General features: G+C 59.6%; 4 protein-coding genes across 9 annotated transcripts; 3 read left to right on the top strand and 1 right to left on the bottom strand.

The window, feature by feature from the left end:
- Positions 1-3,593: 3,593 nt before the first annotated feature.
- SCGB1C1 (secretoglobin family 1C member 1) lies at positions 3,594-5,759 on the top strand. The gene is made up of 6 exons (XM_061203820.1): positions 3,594-3,620; positions 3,722-3,804; positions 3,945-4,110; positions 4,419-4,479; positions 5,065-5,264; positions 5,727-5,759. Exons 1-6 carry the CDS (start codon positions 3,594-3,596, stop codon positions 5,757-5,759), a joined length of 570 nt encoding a protein of 189 aa, XP_061059803.1.
- Positions 5,760-7,412: 1,653 nt separating this feature from the next.
- CIMAP1A (ciliary microtubule associated protein 1A) lies at positions 7,413-10,153 on the top strand. 2 transcript variants are annotated; one of them, XM_061203967.1, is made up of 6 exons: positions 7,413-7,521; positions 7,703-7,903; positions 8,377-8,478; positions 8,622-8,743; positions 9,559-9,699; positions 10,064-10,153. In XM_061203967.1, the coding sequence occupies exons 1-6, from the start codon at positions 7,413-7,415 to the stop codon at positions 10,151-10,153; spliced, it is 765 nt and encodes a 254-aa protein (XP_061059950.1). The 2 variants fall into 2 exon arrangements, with proteins under 2 accessions (XP_061059950.1, XP_061059951.1); XM_061203968.1 differs by lacking the exon at positions 9,559-9,699.
- A 1,469-nt stretch (positions 10,154-11,622) lies between these two features.
- Positions 11,623-15,827, bottom strand: BET1L (Bet1 golgi vesicular membrane trafficking protein like). The gene is made up of 4 exons (XM_061202414.1): positions 15,723-15,827; positions 14,417-14,508; positions 14,119-14,175; positions 11,623-13,990 (listed from the first exon to the last, which is right to left on the bottom strand). The coding sequence occupies exons 1-4, from the start codon at positions 15,739-15,741 to the stop codon at positions 13,823-13,825; spliced, it is 336 nt and encodes a 111-aa protein (XP_061058397.1). The 5' UTR covers positions 15,742-15,827; the 3' UTR covers positions 11,623-13,822.
- Positions 15,828-17,374: 1,547 nt separating this feature from the next.
- On the top strand, positions 17,375-22,981 carry RIC8A (RIC8 guanine nucleotide exchange factor A). 5 transcript variants are annotated; one of them, XM_061202410.1, is made up of 10 exons: positions 17,375-17,557; positions 17,849-17,896; positions 17,983-18,573; positions 19,063-19,154; positions 19,631-19,781; positions 20,622-20,717; positions 20,803-20,947; positions 21,033-21,177; positions 21,596-21,715; positions 22,286-22,981. In XM_061202410.1, exons 1-10 carry the CDS (start codon positions 17,474-17,476, stop codon positions 22,392-22,394), a joined length of 1,581 nt encoding a protein of 526 aa, XP_061058393.1. In that variant the 5' UTR covers positions 17,375-17,473; the 3' UTR covers positions 22,395-22,981. The 5 variants fall into 5 exon arrangements, with proteins under 5 accessions (XP_061058393.1, XP_061058394.1, XP_061058392.1 ...); XM_061202409.1 differs by having other exon boundaries at positions 17,376-17,557; positions 22,137-22,378; XM_061202412.1 differs by having other exon boundaries at positions 17,377-17,557; positions 18,394-18,573; positions 22,137-22,378.
- The last annotated feature ends 18 nt before the right edge of the window (positions 22,982-22,999 follow it).

Genomic DNA, 22,999 nt, shown 5'->3' with positions numbered 1-22,999 from the left:
AAGCCATGGCAGCACTGGCCACAGACGTCTCCTGGCAGTGTCTCAAACTCTGACACAGCGGTTTTACAAAGGAACAAGAGAATGGAGCTGAGCCCCTGACGGCCACTCCTTTCTGGCTCTGAGTTGCTTCCAACAGGACCGCAGTCACCTGCACGTAGTCTGCTGTGACCTACCTGCCCCCATTGGCCTTTCCTCTCCCTCCCTGCGATGATTCCCGTGACATTTCCAGCCTGGACCCTTCTCCCAGGCCAGACGCCTCTGTCCAGTCACTGCACCCTCATCTCACCTTGGGAGCTAACAGGCCCCTCAGAGGACTGGGATCCTGCAGGTCCCCACACCCAGGAGCAGCCCCACCTTCCCAGGTTGCCGAGCCCAGGCACCGGGTGTAACCGAGCAGGACCCTACGGGGCCTTCCCAGGACAGACCCCTCCCCGAAATCCTCTGCTGTAGCTCCTCTCTGAAGTACCTGGATAACAGCATCTGATGCACGCTTCCTGAGTTGTTTTACAGATGCTAAAACCACCACCAAACGGAAGAAATTAACTACCTGATGATCATGAACAGGTAGCCCCGGAACTTCTGGTGCCTAAGAATTTAGAGTGTTAACCGCCTGTTACCTCACCATCAACCAGAGAATTGTGCACCAGCTGATCACATACCCTGCGACCCGCCTCCTTCAACTGGCCTTTAAAATTGCTGTGCTGAAATCCTTCACGGAGTTCGGGGATTTAGAGCACAAGCTGTCTGTTCTCCTTGTATTGGCACTTTTACAGTTAAAGCTGCACTTCCCTTCACCACTCCCGCTGTCAGTAGACTGGCTTCACTGCACTCGGGCAAGCGGACCCAAGTTTCGTTCGGTAACACTGGGGTCTCCCAGGCTCCCACTCTCCTTGTGCCCCACTGACTGTCATCTGCTCCTCCAGAGTCTTGTTGCAGCAAAAATAGAAATGAAGTTTTCCCTCCCCTGAGAACAAGGAAAACAAAGGGAACAGCGAACAGGCTAGAGAAGAAACATAACCCGGCCTGAAAGAGTTCATCACTCCTTGTTTTACTTTATCACTAATTTGTAGTAACTAGATGTGTACTTTACAAAGCTAACCTCACTCCTTGACACTATGTAATTTACCTCTGGCACCCATCACCCCTAACTCTGTGTGAGTTACATCCCCTGCCTCTCACTCCCTAACCTTATTATGTCCAGCACTTACATTCTATATGCCCCTCATAACAAATCACCCCCTATAGTCTTTGCATTTCAGAAACAAGGTCACCGGCCGATAAACCAGAGGCAAACGGACGCAATTACCAGACTGCCGGACCCCAATTACCGGGCGGCCTGATGCCAGCTATGACTGTTTTGAAATAATGCAAAGAAAAGGAGGAACGCAAGACCTTCACTACTTTGATCCTCATCCTATACCCCGGACTGCGAGAGCCCCACGTATAAAACCTTCCTTGATTCTCAAGGAGGGGTGCCCAGTTCTTGAGGCGTTAGCCGGCTGTGTCTTCCCTTCTGCCTGGCAGAAGAATAAAGCCATCTCTCTCTTCCTCCAAAATCCCTGTCTCCGTATTTCTGTTCGGCCTCAGTGCACAGGGAAGCCGAGATTTCGACAACAGTCTGTGGCCAGTTCCCACACTAATTCACCTCTACGCCCACAGCCCTGGCCCAAGCCCGATCGTGTGCCCGGTTCCTCCATCAGGCCCTGACAAAGCTCCCTGCCCGCACGGTGCACCTCACATCCCACCCCAACGTGGTCTTTCTGAAGCATAAACGAGACTGTGACTCTCCCCCACCTGTAATCCCCCAAATGTTTCCCCACTTTCGCTAGGGTATCTGCTGGGAGAGACATCTGCCAAGGCCCTGAGAGTCCCCGGCATCCCCACGAGGCTGCTGGCTCCTGAGTTCCCCGACAATGAGCACCTCAGCAGGCCAGGCGACACGGCAGGAAACCCCAGAACCGCTCACCTCAGGAGGGGACTGGCACGGCCACTGCCTGATCAGAGAGAGCAGAGAAGGGCTCCCCAGCTGGGACACAGGGGATAACCTCGGCAGCGACTGGCTGAAGCGGGTGGAGGGCAACACCACAGGAGGGGAGGAGGCCAGGGGAACGAAGGTCAAGGTGTGGGCTGGGTTAGGCATGTGCATAGCAAAGTCACCAAGAATGCTACCCGGAGGAGTGAGCAGAGCAAGACAGGACTGAGAGGCTCAAATCCTCAGCGACTGTGAGAGGTTGTTGGGGATTCCGTAACTGACAATGCCTGCGAAGGGCTGCAGGAGCGACATTCAACAGCATGTGGTTCCAGGGGCTGGCGTTTGGGGAAAAAGAAAACCGCAATCCAAATGTAGTAAAGGAGGACACCGAGCCCACCTCCAGTCGGGGCAGCTGCTTTGTTGCGGGAGGGGGCGGCAGATCACGCTCAGAGACTGAGACTGTCTTTGCCAACAGTTTATTCAACACAGGTTCACGGCGGGAGTTACGATAATTGCTCAAGCCAATAGCATACAGGATAATGTCTCTTTATAATAAGCCAATAAAGAAACAACATAATCCAGACAAACGACAGATTAATTACACTGTTGTCCCACACAAGGGGAGATGACAGGAATAAAGTCCACATTTAGTCGAGGTGAGATTCTCGAGAGATTCGGCTTAACCAACCAGGAGCCGGCATCCAGTGTCCTGTTGCTAGGGAGTGACCCTGACACAGCTCACTTCATTCTTAAATCAAAACAACTTTTCTTCCCAAAAAAACTGTTTTTGGTCTTTGTCATAAGCAGGTGGATTAAAACAACTTCACTCAAGTCATAAAAAAGTGCATTTGAAATCATATCAAACCAATACACAGCACTCTGGAGACTGGGAGAAAAGTGCAGAGGAAGGGGAATAAATGCTGGGCGGACGGTCTCCACTGGGGCCGGAGGGATTCAGAAGGGCAGATATCCAGGCCCTGCCCCCGGGACCCTGCTTCCATGGGTCTGGACTATGTCACAGCCCAGGGACAGCACCTTTAAACAACTCTCCAGGTGACCCAGCAAGCAGCCAGAGGACCACTAAGTTAAAGAAGATGGTGGGTCCATCAAAGCACAATCAGAGCAAGGCCTGTCCCACTGACCAGAACCCCTTGGGCCTTTGGGGATGGGGAGGGGCTCAAATTTGCCGAAAGCAGTCTCACCCATGAAGCCACGTTGTTTTGTTACAGATGACCTCATTACACGTTATTTCTCCTGTATTCTTGGAATTATGAGTATAAGTAGGTTGTATCATCCATGGATTTCATTTCATGTTAGCAAAGGGGACTACAGACTAGTTGTTATAAACAGACACCCAAGTGGATGAGACGCTCTGAGTGCTCAGAGGACACAGGACAAGGGTCTGTGGTCTGTGACAGACTCAGGGACAGCTGGGGGCAAGTGAGGGGCAGGGTGACAAGCAGAGGCAGGGTAACCAATCCGGACAAGGTTGATCTGGAGATGTCAGTACTGAATGAGGAGCCCCTGGGGGCCAGGTAGGGCCTGAAACCCTGGATCCTCACAGGGACCCTGTGGAGAGTGGGCCTGTACTGCAGGATGCCATTGGCCACCAGGTGGCAGCATGGGACAGGAGAAGAGGGCCCATGGCGTAAGGGCCTGGACTGCAGCACTGCTCTAGGGGCGGTCTAGTTATGGGCCCAGGTGTTGCAGCCCCCTTCCTCCATCATAGCACTGGACTGTCTCCCCCAGATCCTAGACTTCCCCAGGCTGGATGACCACAGAAGGAAGCTGAGTCAGACTGCAGCCCCTCCTCACTTCCTGCAAGTGACCGGGTAATCCCACCAGGTCCCAGAGATGGCCCAGCTCCTCGCCCCTCAGTCACTCTCAGGCCCACCCTCCATCCCCTGGAGGCTGCTGCCCACTTCGGGCCTCTCGTGGCCCTGGGCCCATCTCCTACCGCCCGGATCTGCAGACCCCAGGAAGTCCCCCACCCCTGCCCCAGTGGAGACCTCCAGGCTGTCTCAGGGATCAGAGCCCAGCGCTGGCCCACAAAGCACGCTGAGTGGAGGGGGGATTCCTACCCCAAAAGAAAGGCCTGGGCCTCGCCCAAGAGCCGGCCCCTCTCAGCCACAGGCCAAGCGAGGCCAGAGGCCCTCAGCATCCCCAGGCACATCACCCTTCCTTGCTGACCAGGCTCACGTCGCCCCCTTGCCTCTGTCCACTCACCCCAAACGTCTGCCAAGCACCCCTCACACAGCACCCCAGGCCCCTTGCTGCTTGGCACCCACTGCAGGGCAGGGGGAGAGGACACACCCTCGGCTGCCCCACCGTTGCTCTCACTGGCCGGGTCCTGATGGGCAGGTCAGACCCGCCCCCAGGACAGGTGCCTGTGAGGCATAAAGCAGGCCAAGGCAGCTCCTGAGGAACCTCCGCTTCCGCCGCGAAGGGGAGCAGCGCCCTCCCGCTACTGGCACTCACCTTGCTCTGCATCTGTGCTGAGTCTGTGCGCTGACAGGTGCTCCCAGCACATCCGGGGGGCTGGTGTCGGGGGGAAATGGGCGGGAACATGGGAAGCTAGAAATCCAGGCACTGGGCCCAGCAGTGATTGGTGCCCACCTTCCCAGGCACCCCAACCCACCTCCATCACAGAACACAGACGTGGGCAATGACCCTGGTGCCCTTGGCGACCCCAGTCCCCAGGAAACCCTACCCCAACCCCAGCCCAGCTCAACCTCTCTCCGAGCCCCTGTGTCACCACCAAGCGCAATGTCAACAACCCAGCCCAGCCCAGGCTGACCCTGACCCCGATCCAAGCTCCAGGTCAGCCAACCTCACACGGAGGGGAAATTCCCACTGAGTCAGAGGCTTGGCTTTCCTTCCTCAGTGCTGCTAGGGAACGCAGAGCGGAAAGAGGCAGCTGACGCTAGGGTGATGGGAGGGGTCTGCGGGCAGGTGGAGCTGGGGGGTGCTTTGGAGGAAGATCTGGGGCAGGTGAGGTGGACATTGATGGGGAAAGTCTGGAGACCGCTGCGGTTAGAGGTGGGAGGTCTGCGGGTGGAGCCCTGGCCTGGCCTCATCTCACCCCAACGCAGGGCTGGCCACGGGGGAGGACCACAACGAGTCTTTCATCGACTTCCTGCAAACGCTGCTGGTGGGATCCGCAGAAGAGCTCTATGAGGGGCCCCTGGGCAAGTACGACGTCAGGGCAGATGCCAAGGCAGCGGTGACCGAGCTCAAGTCCTGCATAGATGGCCTGCAGCCCATGCACAAGGCAGAGCTGGTCAAGCTGCTGGTACCATGGCCAGGGGGGCACCCCATTCCCTAAAGGCCTGCAGCCCTAGCAGCACCCACAGTCCTACCCCTCAGGCCCTCCACCAAATGCCATAGCCCCTCATCACCCACCCAGTGCAGCAACCCCATACCCCAGCACCCCACAGACACCCTGACCTGCCTCAGCCAACAGGCGTGGGCATCCCAGACCTCACTGCCTGCAGAGCAGCCCTCAGCCTCCCCCTACATGCACATACATGCATCCGCACACGCTCACACCTGACACACACACAAATGCAAACACACATGCGCACACCCCGCTTCCCCAGCTGCTGGGAGGGGCCTGGCGGCAATGTGCCAGAGCCCACCATTCCCCCAGAGGCTGGCCTGAGCCTGCTTGCCTGATGGAGCTGTGGCTCTCTAGTTACTGATCACCGGGCACGGGAACCCCAGGCCTCTTGGCCCACACGTGTCCGCCTTCCAGGTGCAAGTGCTGGGCAGTCAGGACGATGCCTAGTGGACCCCAGATGTGGCTCCAAGCAGCCGTAGGACCAGTCGCACAAGCAACCATGACAACGACACCCCTACCACTTCCCTATGCATGAATTTATCCTCAAGCCATCCAGTCAATAAAGCCCCCTGCAGCTCAGGCTCTGGCTCCTGTCTCTCCCCACCCTCAGGCACACAACTACAGGCACACACATAGGGTCATGTGAGCGGAGCACACACGTATAAGTCACCCCACATAGAGGGCAGACCCACCAACAGAAATCCAGGCAGACGCCCTTGTAGGCAGGTGGACAAAGCAAGACAGACAGATAGGCAAGACATGTGGATGCAGGGAGGCATCAGGACACAAGAAGGCCTGTGAAGGCAGAGGTTGGGGGCAGGGGCTCAGAGCATGGAGGGGCAAAGAGCCCCCAGAGAGAGGAAGTGGCCAGGGCTGGGGGAAGAGGCTGGGTGCGGGTGCTCTGCATCTGAAGGTTATCATTTTGAGACAATAAATGTGCACAATATACACATGACACGGGTCCAGGGGATTGAGAAGTCACCCAAGGAAAGAGACGGAGCCCCAGCTGGAGCCCCAAGAAGAACATGCTAATGCGGACACTCAGGGTCCGACGGGTGGGCACAGCCAGCATGATGCAGGAGGGAGAACAGGGTCAGGGAAAGGTCCCTCAGGAGAGCAGCGGCCTCCGATGCCAACTCCTGCCCCCACCCCAAGCCAGGGCAGACCCTACTGCTCCCTGGGTCCCAGGATCCCCGACAGCCAGAGCCTTCTTGTGCCTCAGTTTCCCCAGCTCAGTCCTGCCCCGGGGGCAGGACTGAGGAGGTTCAGCCCTGCCCCTAAGGACCTTACTCCTTGGCCACTCTGGCTCTGGGCCCCATGGCCTCACTGTCCTAGCCCAGGACCTAGCTGTCCCCTTCCTGCCCTCTGCACCTCTGGCCTGCACCCTGCAACGAGGAGCAAAGTCCCGGGTCCCGAGCCAGGCATGGTGGGGGGGGGTGGGTCCCACGGGCTGAGGCCATTGTCTCCATCACACAGACAGTGATCTAGAACCCACCACCCCACAGAGCCACATTCTAGAGCTCAGGGGCCGGGACCCTTCCCCAATTCTCGAAGCCCCCAGGGGGAGAGGAGAGAGAGGGAGAGGCCTTCCTCTCCATGCTCCTTTTCTGGGACTCCCTGGCACAGAGGCCGGTGCGCCGGGATCGCCTCTGAGAAGGCTCGGTCCATAGGCTGCTCTGAGCAGCGCTCCTGGACTAAGGAGGTGAGGGCCCCTCCAGAGCGGACCCCTCCCCACCCCACGGCACAGTCTCATCCAACAAGTTCCCCACCTTTGCCCGCTGCTCCTTGCCCAGTCATGCCCAGGGTCCTCTGAGCAGGAAGAACCTGCACAGACCCCCTTAGAGCCGTTGTGGGGCGGTCCATGAGCGCTGAAGGAGACGCTCTCACGGGCTTGTCCACAGGCTCTGATGCTCCTCCGCTTGGGGGGCTGGTGCGGCAGAACCTCCCACTGCTCTTAAGTCTGGGCCTCAACTCGAGACCCCACTGAGGAGGCTGCGGCCTGCAGTTCTGCCCCTCAGTGGGGGCAAAGGCAGTGATGGGGGTGGAGGGCCCAGGCCTCCTGGCACCTGGTCACCCTCCCATCCATGGACAGAGCCAGTCATGGCGGAGGAGGTATGGGTGGGCACCTGGAGGCCCCATCGCCCCCGGGGACCCATCATGGCCCTCTACAGCAGCCCTGGACCCAAGTACCTGATTCCACCCACCACAGGTAAGCGCTTGGGAGCCTGGGAGGGGGCAGTGCGGGGGCAGGAGCCAGGTCTGGGGTGTGCCCGGGGACGGCCAGGGCTCATCCCTGACTCCCAGCCCATCAACCCCTCTGGGGTCAGTGGGGGGGGGGGGGGAGAAGGGCAGGGCCCGGCTCCAAGCTGCTCAGAGCCCCTGCCCCGCAGGCTTTGTGAAGCACACGCCCAGCAAGCTGCGTGCACCGGCCTACAGCTTCCACGGGGCCCCCGTGCTGCTGGCAGAGAACTGCTCCCCGGGGCCCCGCTACAGCGTGAACCCCAAGATACTGAGGACTGGCAAGGACCTCGGCCCCGCCTACTCCATCCTGGGGCGCTACTGCACTAAGACCACGCTGACCCCCGGCCCTGGTGAGGGACCCTGGCCCTGCCGCAGCCCCGCCCAACCCTGCTGGTGGCCACTGCAGGCCTGGCAGGGCCAGGGTGTGAGGGGTACAGCCGTCCTCACCCTCCTGACCCACCTTTCTCCTCATGAAGGGGTACCATCAGGCCTGGAGGTGGAGCCGTGACCCCAGTGCAGCCTCTGAGACCCTAGTGCCCTACTCTGACCTGGGTCTTCCTTGGCCAAAGTCACCGCACCAGGCCCAAGTCAGACTTGCCCTCCTTCTCAAAGCAGCCCCTGCCCCCCCCACCCCTGCAGCCAGCAGTTCCATCGTGGACACCCCTGCACAATCCCGGTCGCCACTCACTGGGACCCAGAGGCCCCACGCCTGCAACGTCGGGGGTCTTCCTAGAACTGCCTGAGCAGGGCTGGGCATCTGTTTGGATCTGTTGGATGGTCCTCCCCCTCCCAGCACCCACACCATTCCTCCCCCCACCCCCAGGCGACTACTTTCCAGAGAAATCGACCAAGCATGTGTTCGACTTGGCGCCCAGCCACTCCATTTCTGCCCGAACCAAGACCTTCCGAGTGGACAGCACCCCAGGTCCGCCGCAGCCCCGATGGCCCGTGGCTGACCGGGTCGAGGATCCCGGGCAGGGCGGGTGAGGGGGGCTGGCCGGATGGGGGTGGAGACTCTGGGCACAGGATTCCGTCCAGCCTGAGACTCGGTGCTTGTGCCCCCCACAGGCCCCGCTGCCTACATGCTGCCCGTGGTGATGGGGCCTCACACTGTCGGCAAGGCCTCCCAGCCCGCCTTCTCCATCAAGGGCCGCAGCAAGCTGGGCAGCTTCAGCGACGACCTGTACAAGGCAAGGGTCGCCCGGCTGGGGCAGAGCACTGCTTACCCCCTAGAGAGATGGCCCATCGGGCCCCTTCCCCCAGAACCTAGGACCCACCAGCCTGACCCCCATCCTCCCGAAGCCCCTCAGCTCCTTCATCCTCTTGGAGCCTGCCACACGTCTGTCCCCCCCGCCACTGGTCTACATCCCAGAGGTGAGGAGGGGCAGACAGTGGACGAGGACGCAGAGGCCGAGCCTCGGCATGGAGACTGATGGTGCTGAGGAGAGGCAGACAGGGACGGCTGTGTGGGGTGCTGCTTGAAGGGCGAGGGGCAGTCTGAGATGCGGTGGCATGCAGGAAGATGCTGAGGAGAGGAGAAAAATAAGCTGTGACATATTTTGGGGAGGAGGGTTCTGGCTGCAGAAACAGCCAGTGCAAAGGCCCTGAGGTGCTTGTGTACCCGGGGGCTTGGGGAGCCTGGGGAGACTGGCAAGGTGGCATCACAGCACCGCTGACCTCACCAGCCCAAGGTCCTTGAGTCCCCAACTGGGAAGAGTCCTCTCTCACACACACTCATGGAAGGGACAAGTCTGGGGCTGGCACAGACTGGGGTGTCATTGCCACGGCGAGGCTGAAGGGAAGGTGACATCCCACATAGAGAAGGGCCCCACAGCACTGGGGTACTGTCACATGGTGTGGCCATCGTTTGGAGACAGAAGAGTCCCCTGACACACAGACACACAGTGACTTGGGGCCTGAAACCCACTGTCTGATGCCGGCCCCTGCCCTCTGGGGTCGCACGCCCTGGCAGGCCGAGCCTGTCTGAGCCTCTTTCACCTCCCAGACCCCAGGTCCCGCAGCCTACCGCCAGACCAATGTCCAGGTGACTAAGTTCAAGGCTCCACAGTACACCATGGCTGCCCGAGTGGAGCCCCCGGGGGACAAGACCCTCAAGCCAGGACCAGGAGCCCACAGCCCTGAGAAGGTCTGGCAAGAGCACGGCCCGGAGGGGTGGGGTGGGGACGGGCAGGGTGACACGACACGGCTGCAGGGGTCAGGTGGGGGCGGGCCTGTAAGCCTGCAAGGGTCACGGGGGCCAGGCACCACCAGAACACCGTGCATTCCAGCACCAGCCTTCCCCAGTCGGCGGGCTCCCCAGACACTGGTGACGGTGAGTGCTGCTGAGTGTCACCACATACCAGGCTCTGTGGCCAAGCCTGGCAGTGTGGACCTCCTGCTGGTCACCTTGGCCCGAGGTTTAGGGGGTACAGCGGCCCCGGCCCCAGTGAGGGCAGAGCCTGCGGGGTGGGGGCAGGGGTGCCGACTCCTCACAGCTTCTCCTCTCCCAGGTGACAGTGACCAAGCCCTGCGCCCCCATCGTCACCTTTGGCATCAAACATTCTGACTACATGACACCCCTGGTGGTGGACGTGGAATAGCCCTGGCCCCGCCCCACCCGTCACGCCAAGCCTCTGCACATCATGTCCCCCCAACAACAGATTCCCTGAGCTGAGGGCTTTGGGCGGCTCCTCTACCAGCTGGGCTGCAGCCGGCCTGGCCCTGCAGGGCAGAGCATGCTTGCTTGGACAATTGTGACCAGCTATTTTTTCTATGCTTTCCCATTTGCTAAACGTATTTCCTGCTGTGCCCAGATATACAATAAATCACGGATTCCGTTAGCAATGGTTTGCCTTGAGGGAGGATTAAGATTTTCCAGAAAGGGGCCCCCATAGGCGATCATGCCAGCCCATGTCGGGTCCCACCCTAGCTTCCAGGGCCTGGGGTCTGAGCAGAGAGGAGGGCTCAGGAACCTCAGATGCTGCTATGCCTGCCCTTCTGATTCTGCCTTGAGCGCTGCCCTCCGCGTTTTGTTGTAGCCTCCAAACACGGTCACCCCTGCATTCGTCCCCTCCCATGTGGTCCTCTCCCTGTGTGACTGACTCTCCCCTGCTGAGATGGGGTCTGTGTCCCTCCCCTGGAATCTAGAGTAGAGCCTGTGACCGTCCTGAATAAAGTGATGCTACGTGACTTCTGAAGCCAGGCCATGCAACATACAAACAGCTTCTGCCTGGATGTCCCTCTTCTCTTTGCTCACCTTCACACCAGCTACCATGTTGTAAGGAAGCTCAACACACGGCGACACAGTGAACCCAGCTGGGCCCTCAGCTCACACCAGCAATGACCTATAGATGTGTGTGAGCCTTCAGCAGGTGGCAGTGCCAGCCTCTTGTCTCCAAAAGGAGGCCTTAACACCCTAGAGCAGAGACAACTGTCTCCACTGTGCCTGTCTAAAGTTCCAGCAGTAACCATGAGACATAAACTATTACTGCAACTTTAAGTGATTACATTTGAAGGTGATCTGTTAAACATCAAAGATAATACGGGAAGCATAAGATCTGGGCAGGGAAGGGGGTGTCTGAGCTGGGATGAAGAGGGGCATTTCCAGAGGGTGCCCTGGAGTCCAAGGCCAGCCTTGAGGAATGAAGTCTAACCTTCACCCTAGCCCTGGGCAGGCAGCCCTGTCACCCCTGTGGGACTGCGGGCTGCAGCTGTACAAAGCACAGTACAGCTGCTGACCCTCACTCAGCTGTGACCGTGTCAGGCTACTTATTCTAAATACCTCACATTTATTCCTTTAATCCTGATGAGGTAATGCTATCATCTTCCCCATCTGAGTCACAGAAACTTGCACAAAGGAAGGTCCAGCGGCAGGAAGTGGCAAGCTCATGTCTGCCCACCTGAGGGGATGAGTGAGGAGGGGAGAAGGGACCCAGGAGAAGGAAAGAAGCAGAGTCGAGACCACTGGTGCCCACGGCCAGTTTATGAACCAGAGTCAGTTCCAGACAAAACTATCTGAAGCCCCCAAGGAAATGAAAACACCAAAGGCTATGTGTTTACTTCATCACGAAGCTGTTTATTCCAAATTTTTATTGCTAAATGTCTTGTCCTTGAATTATGGGATAGAGCCTGGCAGTTCATCCTCACCTGGCACAGAGCGAGGCGCCAAGTCCTTCTGTTTTACGGTCTCCGGGATCAACATCGGCAAACCCCACTTGCCCACAGGATTAGGTGCTCAGTGTACAGGGCTGAGCAGGAGGGTGAAGGCCCCACAGGAAACCCTGCTGACACAGCGGCAGCAGGGCTGCCATGCTCCCTTCAGGAATTCATCTAACACGATGAGAGTAAGAAGCAAGAAGGTAAACCAGAAAGAAACTAAAACCCAGACCCCCACATAGCTGGAAGGGCTGCAAAGAGCCGTGGAGGTGGAGAAGTGGGGAGGCACAGACGGAGACCTGAGGAGAGAACACAGCAACCGGTGTGCCACCCTGAATGCAAACTCTAAATTCCTGGTCTGCCTTGGCAAGACGAGGGGGCACACCACATAAAAGCATCTGGGGGGGGGGGGATGGTTGCCATGGCCGAGCCACGTTCTCAGGAAGCAAGGTTAGCAGGCCCAGAAAAGGTGGGCGCCGCGGAGCTCAGGTCTGGGTGTATCTGCAGGGCCTGCGGCGACCAGATGGAGACGCTGCACAGGCAGCAGCTGTGGAGCTTGGTGACCAGAGGACAGGTCCCCGTGACAAGGTTCAATGTGAGATGAGCAGGAGAAGCCAAAGCCGCAGTACACAGGACGGGGGGGGCGGTCAAGGCAAGACCGCAGAGGACCGTGAAGGAACGTCCAGGAGAAGAGGGAAACAGCCAAGCCCCAGAGACTCGGAGACAAGCAAGGCAGTCTCACCGGGGGAGACACACGCACACACAGGAGGGAGACAGCGCGCTCAGGTCACAGGCACAGCGGCAGGGAGAGGGCACCCGGGCAAGCGTGCGAGGAGCAGCCGGGCCTGCTGGGTGGAGAGCGAGGGGAGGAGGAGCCGGAGCCGCAGTACCAGAGCCGACCGGCCCCAGGCTGTGGCTGACGTGCGTGACCACACGTGACAGCAGCGTGCGGGGAGGGGGACAGGGGGCCGACCAGGAAACCAGAAGGTCGGAACAAGGGCAGGGAAGGACACAGGGCCGATGATTCGTTTCTTACAAGTGTTTTTTGTGAAGACAAGGATACTGGGGTCTCAGTGGGGTAAGAAGCCACTGGTCTGGCTGGGCCTGTGGTTCAGTTCGAGGTTCGAGTGAGCAGGGGACTGACCAAGTGGGCGCTGAGGGCCCAGGGAGAGGTGGGCAGACACCGCAGTGGAAGGGCCGGGCGTGGTGGAAACTGCCCGCTGACCCTCAGAAACTGACCTACAGGTCCTATGAAGAGTCCTTACTTGGAAGCCTCCTGTCTATACCCACAAAAGTCCCTCCTCACACCCTGCCTGACTCTGAAATGCCAGATGGACTTGTTTCTAGAGATCTGGTCTCCTGGAAATAGATCTCTGGTGCTGGATAGATCTTGAATCGTGAGAAAATATCACTTTCTGCACCTGGATACACGGCTGGGAGATCACCAGAGTGTGAGCCCCATGCTTTCAGCGAAGGCTGCAGTTCCCTCCTCCATCCACAACCCCTGCCCTTCCCTGAGGGTCGGGCTTCAGCTGTGGGATTGGAAGGCAGGAAGAGGCCTCTCGGCAGGACCCTTGACTCTCACTGGTCCGCGGATGCCCAGCAGCTCTGGGCAGGAGCAACTGCCATCTCTGGGTTGAGAACACTCGGTTGAGGGTGACAGCGATGATCTGAGGTTCACCGCCACACCCCCTTCCTGGGTCAGCTCCAGGCATCTCAAATACCAGACGTGGCCTTATCCAGACAAGAACAGCGTAGGAGAGCCTTGAGATGTTCAGAAACTCGAGGGCCGGGGAAGAGCTGCTGCTCACAGGTGGCCATGTCCAGGATTCCCAGCTGCTCTGCTTGGACCTGACTCTGCTGGGGCTTCTAGCATCCAAGGTGGCAGAGGAAGTGGGCCTTGGTTACCCCATGAAGATGGGCCCCTTGCACACACGGGACCAGCTAACACAAGCTCACTGGGTCAGAGGCTCCCAGCCACACAGGAACAAGATTCCTAAGCCACAATCATCGTTTCAAAGGAGTATTCTGTCGTTAAGTCCTCTGGCCCAGGACGCCAGGCAGAGGCGGACCGTGCTTGCCCGAGGCACCGGCAGAAGCCAGCTCCCACTGGCTCACGTCCTTGCCCTCGACAGGAGGTAGGAGAGGATGAAGAAGACCACGATCAGGCCCACGGCCATACCACACAGAAGCTTCCGGTTGTCTCGCCCAGACCGTGCCATTGTGGAAAAGCGCTTCACGCTCCCCGTGAGGAGGCCCGTCACACTCGTGAAATCCGTGTCCTGAGGAAGGAATCCCATCATCATCTCACAGGGGCGGCGACTCCACAACACACACACAGGTGGGGGCCCGCACAGCAGGTGGTGAGAAGCAGAGGCGACCGTGACACTCGCAAACCACAGACCCTTACCATGCCGTCCAGGTACTGGTTCTGGTCTTCCACGTCCCTATCAATGTCCAGAGCCAGCTGGTCAGAACACAGAAGAGGCAGGGTCAGGCCAGGGCAAACACAGTGGACAGCACCTGACCCCCAACAAGACCAGCAGAGATCAGGAGATCCAAATGCCACCTGGGCCTCACACAGGTGAGCGTACCATAGACGGGACAAGGACGACGGAACTACCTGAAACCCTTCCAGGTCTTCACCCTCCCTCTGATACCCCCTCCAGGATGCTAGGTGGAGGCAAAAGGAGAGGACCACCACTGACCGATTTGAGTCTGGTGACCTTGGAGGCCAAGCTGTCAGCCATCCGCTTGTTCTCCCGGTCTAGAATCTCCTCCACAGCGCCGGGGCTCTGAGCTGCAAGAAAAGACAGAGGTTGAGGGCATGCATCCTCCCAGGAGCATCCCCTGGACGCCTGCACCTCAGCCCTTTGTGGCCTCAGGGCTCTCACTCCAATCCCATCTGGCCCAGTCGGGTGTCCGGAGGCACTGGGCCTTCCTGAGTCTGTTGAGCAGGTCCCACCCTAACCCAGGATCCAACACGTGGACTCCACACACAAGACAGGCTGTAAAAACAAGTGTGCGTGAGCACATGTCCTGTGTACGCATCCAGGCTGCGATGTGTGGGCACCTCCAAAGGGCTCAGTCCAACCAGCACTTTCTGACGTTCTGTGACAGAACCCACACCATCCCTCCATGGATGTCACCAGCGACGTACATAGAACCTGCTCTCAGAGAAGACCAGTGAACTCTGATAAAGCCTTAGGAAAGCCTTAGTAACAAAGCTTGAGACTGATCCCAAGAGCAGGGCCTAGGTCTGCTCACTTCTGCACCCCACACAGGGCCTTGTATGACACCCAGAGCATGGTGTTTGCTGAGACCTGGCCCATGACAGGGGCTGGGCCTGGTGATCTAAAATTACCATCCTATCAGGTGGGTGACAACTGCCTCCCCCAAAGTTCAGAGTGCATATTTGCCTTGGCCCAGATGCCTCAATGAGACTTATCTAATAGGAGCACAGCCCTAAGAACCACGAATGTGTACAGACCCCAAATTTAGAGGCGTTAGCGTCCTACCAACCCCTTGTATCCATTAATTCCTTAAAGGTCACAACAGCCCAGCGAAACAAGCATCAGCATTCCACTTGGCAGAGGAGAACAGGGGCTCCCAGGGGGCAAGTAGGGCACCCCGAGCTCGAGTCCGTACGCGGCCTGCTCGGGCCCTCTCATCACGCGCAGCCCCCACTCCGAGGGGGCTAGCCTCAGGCACCCGTCGACCAGGCGGCCCGGCCGAGGTCCCGGACAGAACCATCTCGCAGGGGTGGGGACTGCGGGCCTCCGGACCCCCGCAGCTTCACGGAGCAGCTGGGCAGCAGCGCCCACAGGGCCCCAGGGACTCCGCCACCGCGCTACTGGCTGCAGCCCGGCCGCCCCGCCCTGTCTCCGCCCGCCCCCAGGGTCTCCCGGACGAGGCCACCCAGCGGGGCGGGGGCAGGCAAAGGCGGCTCCTGCGGGCAGCGGCGTCGGTTCCGGCGGGCCCCGCCGCCATCCGCCTCGGCTCTCCCGCGCTCACCCCGAGCCCAGTCCGCCATCCCGTCCAGCTCCGACCCGGCGGCCCGTTACCGGCTCGGCCACAACCTCCTCTGACGTGGCACACTCGCCGGAAGTGGCTTCCGGTCCCACCCCTTCCGCCTCAGGCCCTCCGACTTCCGGCCGAGGTCCAGGCCGCGGGCGTGCGGCAGTGGGAAGGAAAGGACCTGACGTTTCTTCCACAGCTTGGCTTGGGGGTGGGGCGAGCCCTTTGCTCTTGGGACCCCTGGGTGGTTAGTGTCTTTAGTGGCAATTAGGGTGCCGACAAACACTCCCGCAGCCATTCCCGCATAAGGCGGCTTCAGGTCCTAACTGTGAAGAGCTCAGGGGCCCTTTCCCAGACGAGAGAGGCTCCTCGCCGCGACCCCACCCGGGTCCTGAGGCCCGACCCGGCCCGCCCGGCTGCGGTGCGGCTAAGAAGCGGACTCGGTGCGAAGGCCGGCTCCAGTTACTGCCGGCGGGACAAAGTGGAGATCAGTGCCTAGAAAGTGCCTGGAACGAGCCAGCAGTGCAGAAGTCGCAGGGGTGAAGCACTCCGAAGAGAGCAAGAAACCAGGAAGAGGAGTGGGAGCGGGAGCGTAAGGGGAGTGGGGACGGTAGGAGCCAGTGCTTCTTGACTTTGCACCCGGGCACTGACGAGGGGCCTGACACAAAGTAGATGCTCAACAAAGCCTTCTTGCCCAGTGGATGGACTGTAAGTTAGCACCCAACGTAATGGAGCGTTTGCTGTGTGTCATTTAGTCCTCCTGACAATCCACTGAAATGGGAACTTTTATCATCTCTGCTTTTCAAGTAGTAAACTGAGTCCAGGCCAGACCAGCAGGTGTGCCTGCTTAAACAGCAAGGAAGTCACCGCACATGACCAGGCTTTGCCTTCGTCCTGACCTCCCCTCCCCACTCTCCCCTTTCTCAGCCACAACAATGACGTTTCTATCTCCCACCACGGCCATTCCCACCTTTGCACTGGCCACTCCTTCTGCCTTCCATGACCTTCTTTCAGATCCTTTCCTGGTTCACTTCTTACCAACCGGTCTCAGCAAAAATGGCACTTCTTCAGGTCTCCCTGCAGTCCATCAAGCCCCTTTTCTTATTCGATCACAGCACTATGCCTAAAGTCGTCTCGTTTGCCCGTTTTTCTTGGTCTTTACCTCTGGCACATAAGCTGCACGAAGGCAGGGACCTTTGGGTCCTGTTCACCCGCATCCCGGCTCCTCGCATGCAGTAGGCACTCAAACGCCTGTTTAGAAACCAAGTGGTCCCGGGGTTGCAAAATCCTTTCCACCTCGTCTTTCTCCTGGACATCTCATTCGTTCTGTGCATCAAGAGGTGTGTTGGTGTTCGTGTGATGGAGTGGTGGGGGGCTGAGGTCCTCTCCTACAGGGAATTCCGGCCCAAAAGCGAGGCTCACCGCTCGGTTCAGGGGCGATTCGGGCCCAGAGGTCGGACGATCACCGAGTCGGATCTTGAAACCCAAGCTCACTTGGCGGCAAAGCCTTCGAGTCCTAGGGGGCGGTTCCAGGGCTCGCCACTTTAAGGCGCGCGCAGCCCAGACTACGGCGCTCACAGCCTGTCCCGGCCTCCCCCGCGCGCCTCCCAGGCCCCGCCCCGCGGTGCCGCGCAAGCGCGATCGCGGCCACCCCCGTGCGCCGAGCCTGGGCGGGGCGGGCAGACGCGGGCCCGGAACCGTGAAGCGAGGTGCCTCCCGCTTTCCCGGCGCCGGGTCCCGGGGCCGCCATGGAGCCCCGGGCGGTTGCGGATGCCGTGGAGACGGGGGAGGAGGACGTAGTTATGGAGGCTCTGCGCGCATACAACCGGGAGGTGAGCGGGAGTTGTGGACGCGGGACGTGCAGGGAGGAGGTGGGGCCGGGTGGGGTCCGCACGCGTGGCCGGCGGCGGGGGCGTGAGTGGTGAGCGTGGCGAGGGGCTGAGGGTGGAAGGGAGCGCGGCGGGGAGGAGCGCCGAGTCTCTGAGGAGTTGCTGGGGGGCTGGTGTGTGGGGCTGGGGCGCCATCTGTTCCGAGCGGTGCCTGCGGCCTCAGGTCCCTATCCACGGAGCCCGGGTTCTGCCGCGGTGGGCCTGCGCCTTCTGAGCCTCTGGGTCTCTTTGCAGAACTGCCAGAGCTTCACGTTTGATGATGCCCAACAGGAGGATAGGAAGGTGGGTGCTCACCGAAGGGTAGAGGGGCAGGGACGGGTGGCCCAGGTAGAGGAGCCTGGTGGAACCGCTCTTCTCCCTGCCCACAGAGACTGGCGGAGCTGCTGGTTTCGGTCCTGGAGCAGGGCCTGCCACCTTCCCGCCGCATCATCTGGCTGCAGAGCATCCGCATCTTGTCTAGGGACCGCAGCTGCCTGGACTCATTCACCAGCCGCCGGAGCCTGCAGGCACTTGCCTGCTACGCTGGCATCTCCGCCTCCCAGGGCTCGGTCCCCGAACCCCTGGACATGGATGTTGTGCTTGAGTCCCTTAAATGCCTGTGCAACCTTGTGTTAAGCAGCCCCGTGGCACAGGTGCTGGCGGCAGAGGCGGGGCTCGTGGTGAGGCTCGCAGAGCGAGTGGGACTGTACCGCCAGAGTAGCTTCCCGCACGACGTCCAGTTCTTTGACTTGCGCCTCCTCTTCTTGCTAACGGCACTTCGCGCCGATGTGCGCCAGCAGCTGTTTCAGGAGCTGCAGGGAGTGCACCTGCTGACCGAAGCGCTGGAGCTGACGCTGGGAATGACCCCTGGAGAGAGGCCCCCTGAGCTCCTGCCTCCCCAGGAGACTGAGCGCGCCATGGAGATCCTCAAAGTGCTCTTCAACATCACCTTCGACTCCATCAAGAGGGAAGTGGATGAGGTGAGGACTGATCTCAGCCTGTGGGCGGGGTGGAACAACTTGGACGTTTCTTGGACGTGCTGCTTTGCCAGGTCCCTTCAAATTTCTCCACGTCAGACCAGGAGGAACTCTTAGCTTGTCAAGAGAAAGCAGGGAGATGCCCATCCGGGACAGGGCCCTCAAGGAAGTTTTCTCAGGGAGTTGGAGAGCATAACTGGCTCTTGCAGCTTGGCAGGAGGGCTGTTTGGTGCGGGGAGGCTGTGAGAGAGTCATCACCACGCGTCTGTGAGCATCGGCCTGAAGCGCAGAGCAGCTCCCAGGGGATCCGTCAGCGTTCCTAGGAGAGTGCTCGTGAGGTCGCGTGAGAGAGGACGGGCACCCAGGGGTACAGTAGAGGGGTGTGTAGTTAGTGCACGTGGCCTTGCAGTGGGCCAGACGGGAGAATCTCAGCTGGCAGCGGTGGGGGCGAGTGGGGCTCGCTCTCACAGGAATCCCTTTCTCTTTGGTCAGGAAGACACTGCCCTTTACCGGCACCTGGGGACCCTTCTGCGGCACTGCGTGATGGTTGCTGCTGCTGGAGACCGCACAGAGGAGTTCCACGGGTGAGGGTGGTGCCTGTGGTGCGGGGGGCGTTCTGCTCGCAGGTCTACCCGGTGGTTCCTAGCTCTAGAGAGTCTTCTTTCACCTGGGTGAGACGGCCGTCAGTGTGTTTCCGGGGAGCTCCAGCACTTACAGTACACGGCTAGGAGAAGAGCTGTGAGTCCGGGGACAGGAACGTGCCAGTGGGCTTTGGGTAGCGTCACGGACAGCATGGCATCTGGAAGGCAGCGTGCTTATTCACTTCCATTCTTGCCGACCTGTGCCTAGGCCGGTTCTGATTTTTGACTACGTTGCTTCGACCCAGATGTGTGATAGGTTGGGCGTTTGCAGGGAGTGCCCCCCTCAGCTCTGGTACCTGGTGCTGTTGCTGAGGCCCCTGACGCTGGTTCACATCATCATGGCCCCAGCAGGCGGTGGCAAGGGTTGTACCTGTGCTAGGGGATTGGGTTTACCGAGTGCCCCTTTCATCTGTCCCCAGGCACACAGTGAACCTCCTGGGGAACTTGCCCCTCAAATGTCTGGACGTTCTTCTCACCCTGGAACCCCACGAAGGCTCTTTGGAGTTCCTGGGAGTGAACATGGATGTGATTGGTGTTCTCCTGAGCTTCCTGGAGAAGCGTCTGCACCAGGTGGGCAGGGGGACCTGCTGTGGCTCTGGTCCAGGCCTTCCCGAGCAGCTGTGGTCGCTGCTTTTTTGTAGTCCACGCTGGGAAGTGGACATCAGCTCCCCGGTGTGAGGCGGGGGACGCTCCAGCTCCTCCGTGGTGCGGCCACGCAGGAGGCCGGAGCCTCCTCCCTGAGAAGTACATGGAAACGAGTTTTCAGAGTCTAGCCAAGTACTCATTTCTCAGATCTCTTTGTGGGTCTTCGAGTGGTCCTGAGAAGCCCGCTCACCCATCGTCCCTGCGTGTGACCCTAGACTCAAAGTGTCGCCGAGCACGAGCATCCGCTGTGCCTTGGCGTCCCTCAGGGGACCCGCGGGACCTTCCAGCCAGAGGCTGCCTGACTCACAGGGCACTGACCAGCCAGCGCTCTAACCCGCCCCTCTGGAGGTTGCAGACGTATCATGCGGGCTAAAGAGTGTGGCAGGCTAAGATTCTGTAGCGCCCCGGGGACTCCATGCTGCCTGCGTGCGCTGGGAGCTGGCTTGTGTGCTGCTGGTTTGCTAACAGCTTGAAACACTCTGTTTTCCCCACCATTCTGGTGTAAAGGAAGGGAAGTTAGACTCAAAGCAGCTGAGTGATTTGCCTCAAGTTGCAGGGCATGCGAATGGCCCCGAGTTAGGGTCCACGCCTGTGCTTTTCGAAGCTCACACAGACACCCACTGCCCTCTCTTAGCCCCTCAGCTGGGGCCCCTGTGGCCGGGCCTCGTCCCGAACGCCTCCTGCCAGGACCGTGTGGTGCATGTGCCTAGCTCCCCTGGCCTCGAGTCAGATGGGCACAGCCCAGTGACAGAGGCTCCTCTGCAGACGCACAGGCTGAAGGAGAGCGTGGCCCCCGTGCTGAGCGTGCTGACGGAGTGTGCCCGCGTGCACCGCCCCGCCAGGAAGTTCCTGAAGGCCCAGGTACGGGGCAGAGGGGCCGCGGTCAGGCCCTGGTCAGAGACCCCGGTCGTTCCAGGCCCGGGCTCAGGGACAACTACCTCCCCAGGTGCTGCCCCCGCTGCGGGATGTGAGGACCCGGCCCGAGGTGGGGGAGCTGTTGCGGAACAAGCTGGTTCGCCTCATGACGCACCTGGACACCGATGTGAAGAGGGTGGCCGCCGAGTTCCTGTTTGTCCTGTGCTCTGAGAGCGGTGAGTCGGGGGGCGGCCCCTCGCCTGCCCCTCTCCAGCCCCTCCCCAGCCACGTTTGCACACTGACCTCTGCCCTGCCCTTCAGTGCCCCGATTCATCAAGTACACAGGCTACGGGAATGCTGCCGGCCTCCTGGCAGCTAGGGGCCTCATGGCAGGGGGCCGGCCTGAGGGCCAGTACTCGGAGGACGAGGACACGGACACAGACGAGTACAAGGAAGCCAAGGCCAGGTGTGTGCCCCCCGCATCCTCGGGCTGCCCTCGCTCGGCCCCCATTCCTATTCCCACACCCATCTGGGCCCGTAGGGTGGGCAGCACAGGGTGACCAGCAGGTGAGACCTTACAGAATCAGGTTGCTGTTCCCAAGTGACACGTATTCTGACATCAGGGTGTTTTGTTGAGAACACGGGCTGAAGGGGGCCGAGCAGCGCAGGGGACCAGGTGGTCCAGATGGCAGGAGCTGGTTACCTGCTGCTCCAGGAGGGAGGGCTCTTCTGCAGGTGCCTCGCCTTCCCCGCACCCAGGAAAATGGGTTTCCTGCCATTACAAGCCCAAGCAGGAAGATAAGGAACTCCTCCCACCCCACACAGCGCTCTTTTGTCCTGGAAAGTCACTCACGCGTTCCCTTGCTGCCTCCCTTGTGAAACAGCATAAACCCCGTGACGGGGAGGGTAGAGGAGAAGCCGCCCGACCCCACGGCGGGCATGACGGAGGAGCAGAAAGAACACGAGGCCGTGAAGCTGGTGACCATGTTTGACAGGCTCTCCAGGTACGCGGCCTGGCAGCGGGGGCCCAGGGCCGGGGCAACGGAGAAGGACCCGCGTCCTGTCTTGCGAGCCGCAGGAAGTGGGACCAGAGTGGGGTTTAGGTTCTGGCAGGGCTGCGTTACTAATGTTTGAAATCACCTGTCTTGGAGGAAATCCTCTATTCAGGGGTTAGGGCTGAGATCAGTATTATGTCCATTTTTACAGTTGATGCAGACTGAGGCCCAGAGAAATTAAGACACTGCCTAAGGTCTCAGAGCTTCGGTAGCGGTTAGGATTTAGGCCTGACTGGAACAGTTCCCACCCAGGCTTCCCCAGTAAACAGGAGCAGCTTGGTGGGACAGAAGGTCACAGCCAGGGGTGAGCAGGACCCCTGCCCCACCCACCAGGCCCCCTCCCCATCCCTAGCACGCCTTTTCCCCGCAGGCACAGAGTCATCCAGCCCATGGGGATGAGTCCCCGGGGTCAGCTCACATCCCTGCAGGATGCCATGTGCGAGACCATGGAGGCACAGCTCTCCTCGGACCCTGACTCGGATCCTGACTGAGAATGGCTGCTCTTCTGCTGCCTTTCAGAACTGGTGCTGCTTCCAGAGAAGTCCTTGGGGCCAGGACCTGGGGAAGCCACACCCCTCCCTGCCACTTGGAGGCCCTCTTCTCTTTACTCCCAGAGTTCTACTCGTGATTTGCCTCTGGTCCATTTCCTTCTCTTTAGGGCTGCGAGGGTCTTGTCCTACGAACTCTGGGAACTCAGCCTTGGTTTCCGCAAGTGAAGTGGTTTCTTTTATGTGTGCCTGAGGGCAGGGCTTAACTGAAGGCAAAAATGTACATGGGTTTGGGAGGGCGGGGGCTGAGTGTGGGCGCAGGCAGACACAGCACATCCACAGCTGGCAGGCAGGCCCAGAGCTGGTGTTGGGCAAGCACCACATTTCACAGGGGAAAGAACCTGCTGGAACTTTATATGCTAATGCCAGAAACACACTTCCAAGGTATGATCTGCTGTTTTTGTCCCCACTGAGTGCAGGGCTGGTAGCCTCTTGCATTCTCGGTCCTGGCTCAGTGCCCAAGTTCTCTGGTTGTGACAGTTGAGTCTCGATCCTTCCCACTGGTTTCAACCATAAATACATGAAGGAAAATGTCTCTCCTGAAACCATAAGTCTAGATTTCTATCATGCACCACAGAGCTTCACGGAAACATTATTCTGGAATAAAGAGTTCCAGGCAAGAATGTTTGTGTGTGAATATATGTGCAAGATATCAAGTAAAGGCACGTTAAGTAGAAATAGAATT

The sequence above is a fragment of the Eubalaena glacialis genome, chromosome 10, assembly GCF_028564815.1.
Source record: "Eubalaena glacialis isolate mEubGla1 chromosome 10, mEubGla1.1.hap2.+ XY, whole genome shotgun sequence".
Lineage (NCBI taxonomy): Eukaryota > Metazoa > Chordata > Mammalia > Artiodactyla > Balaenidae > Eubalaena > Eubalaena glacialis.
This window is presented reverse-complemented; position numbering and strand designations above follow the sequence as displayed.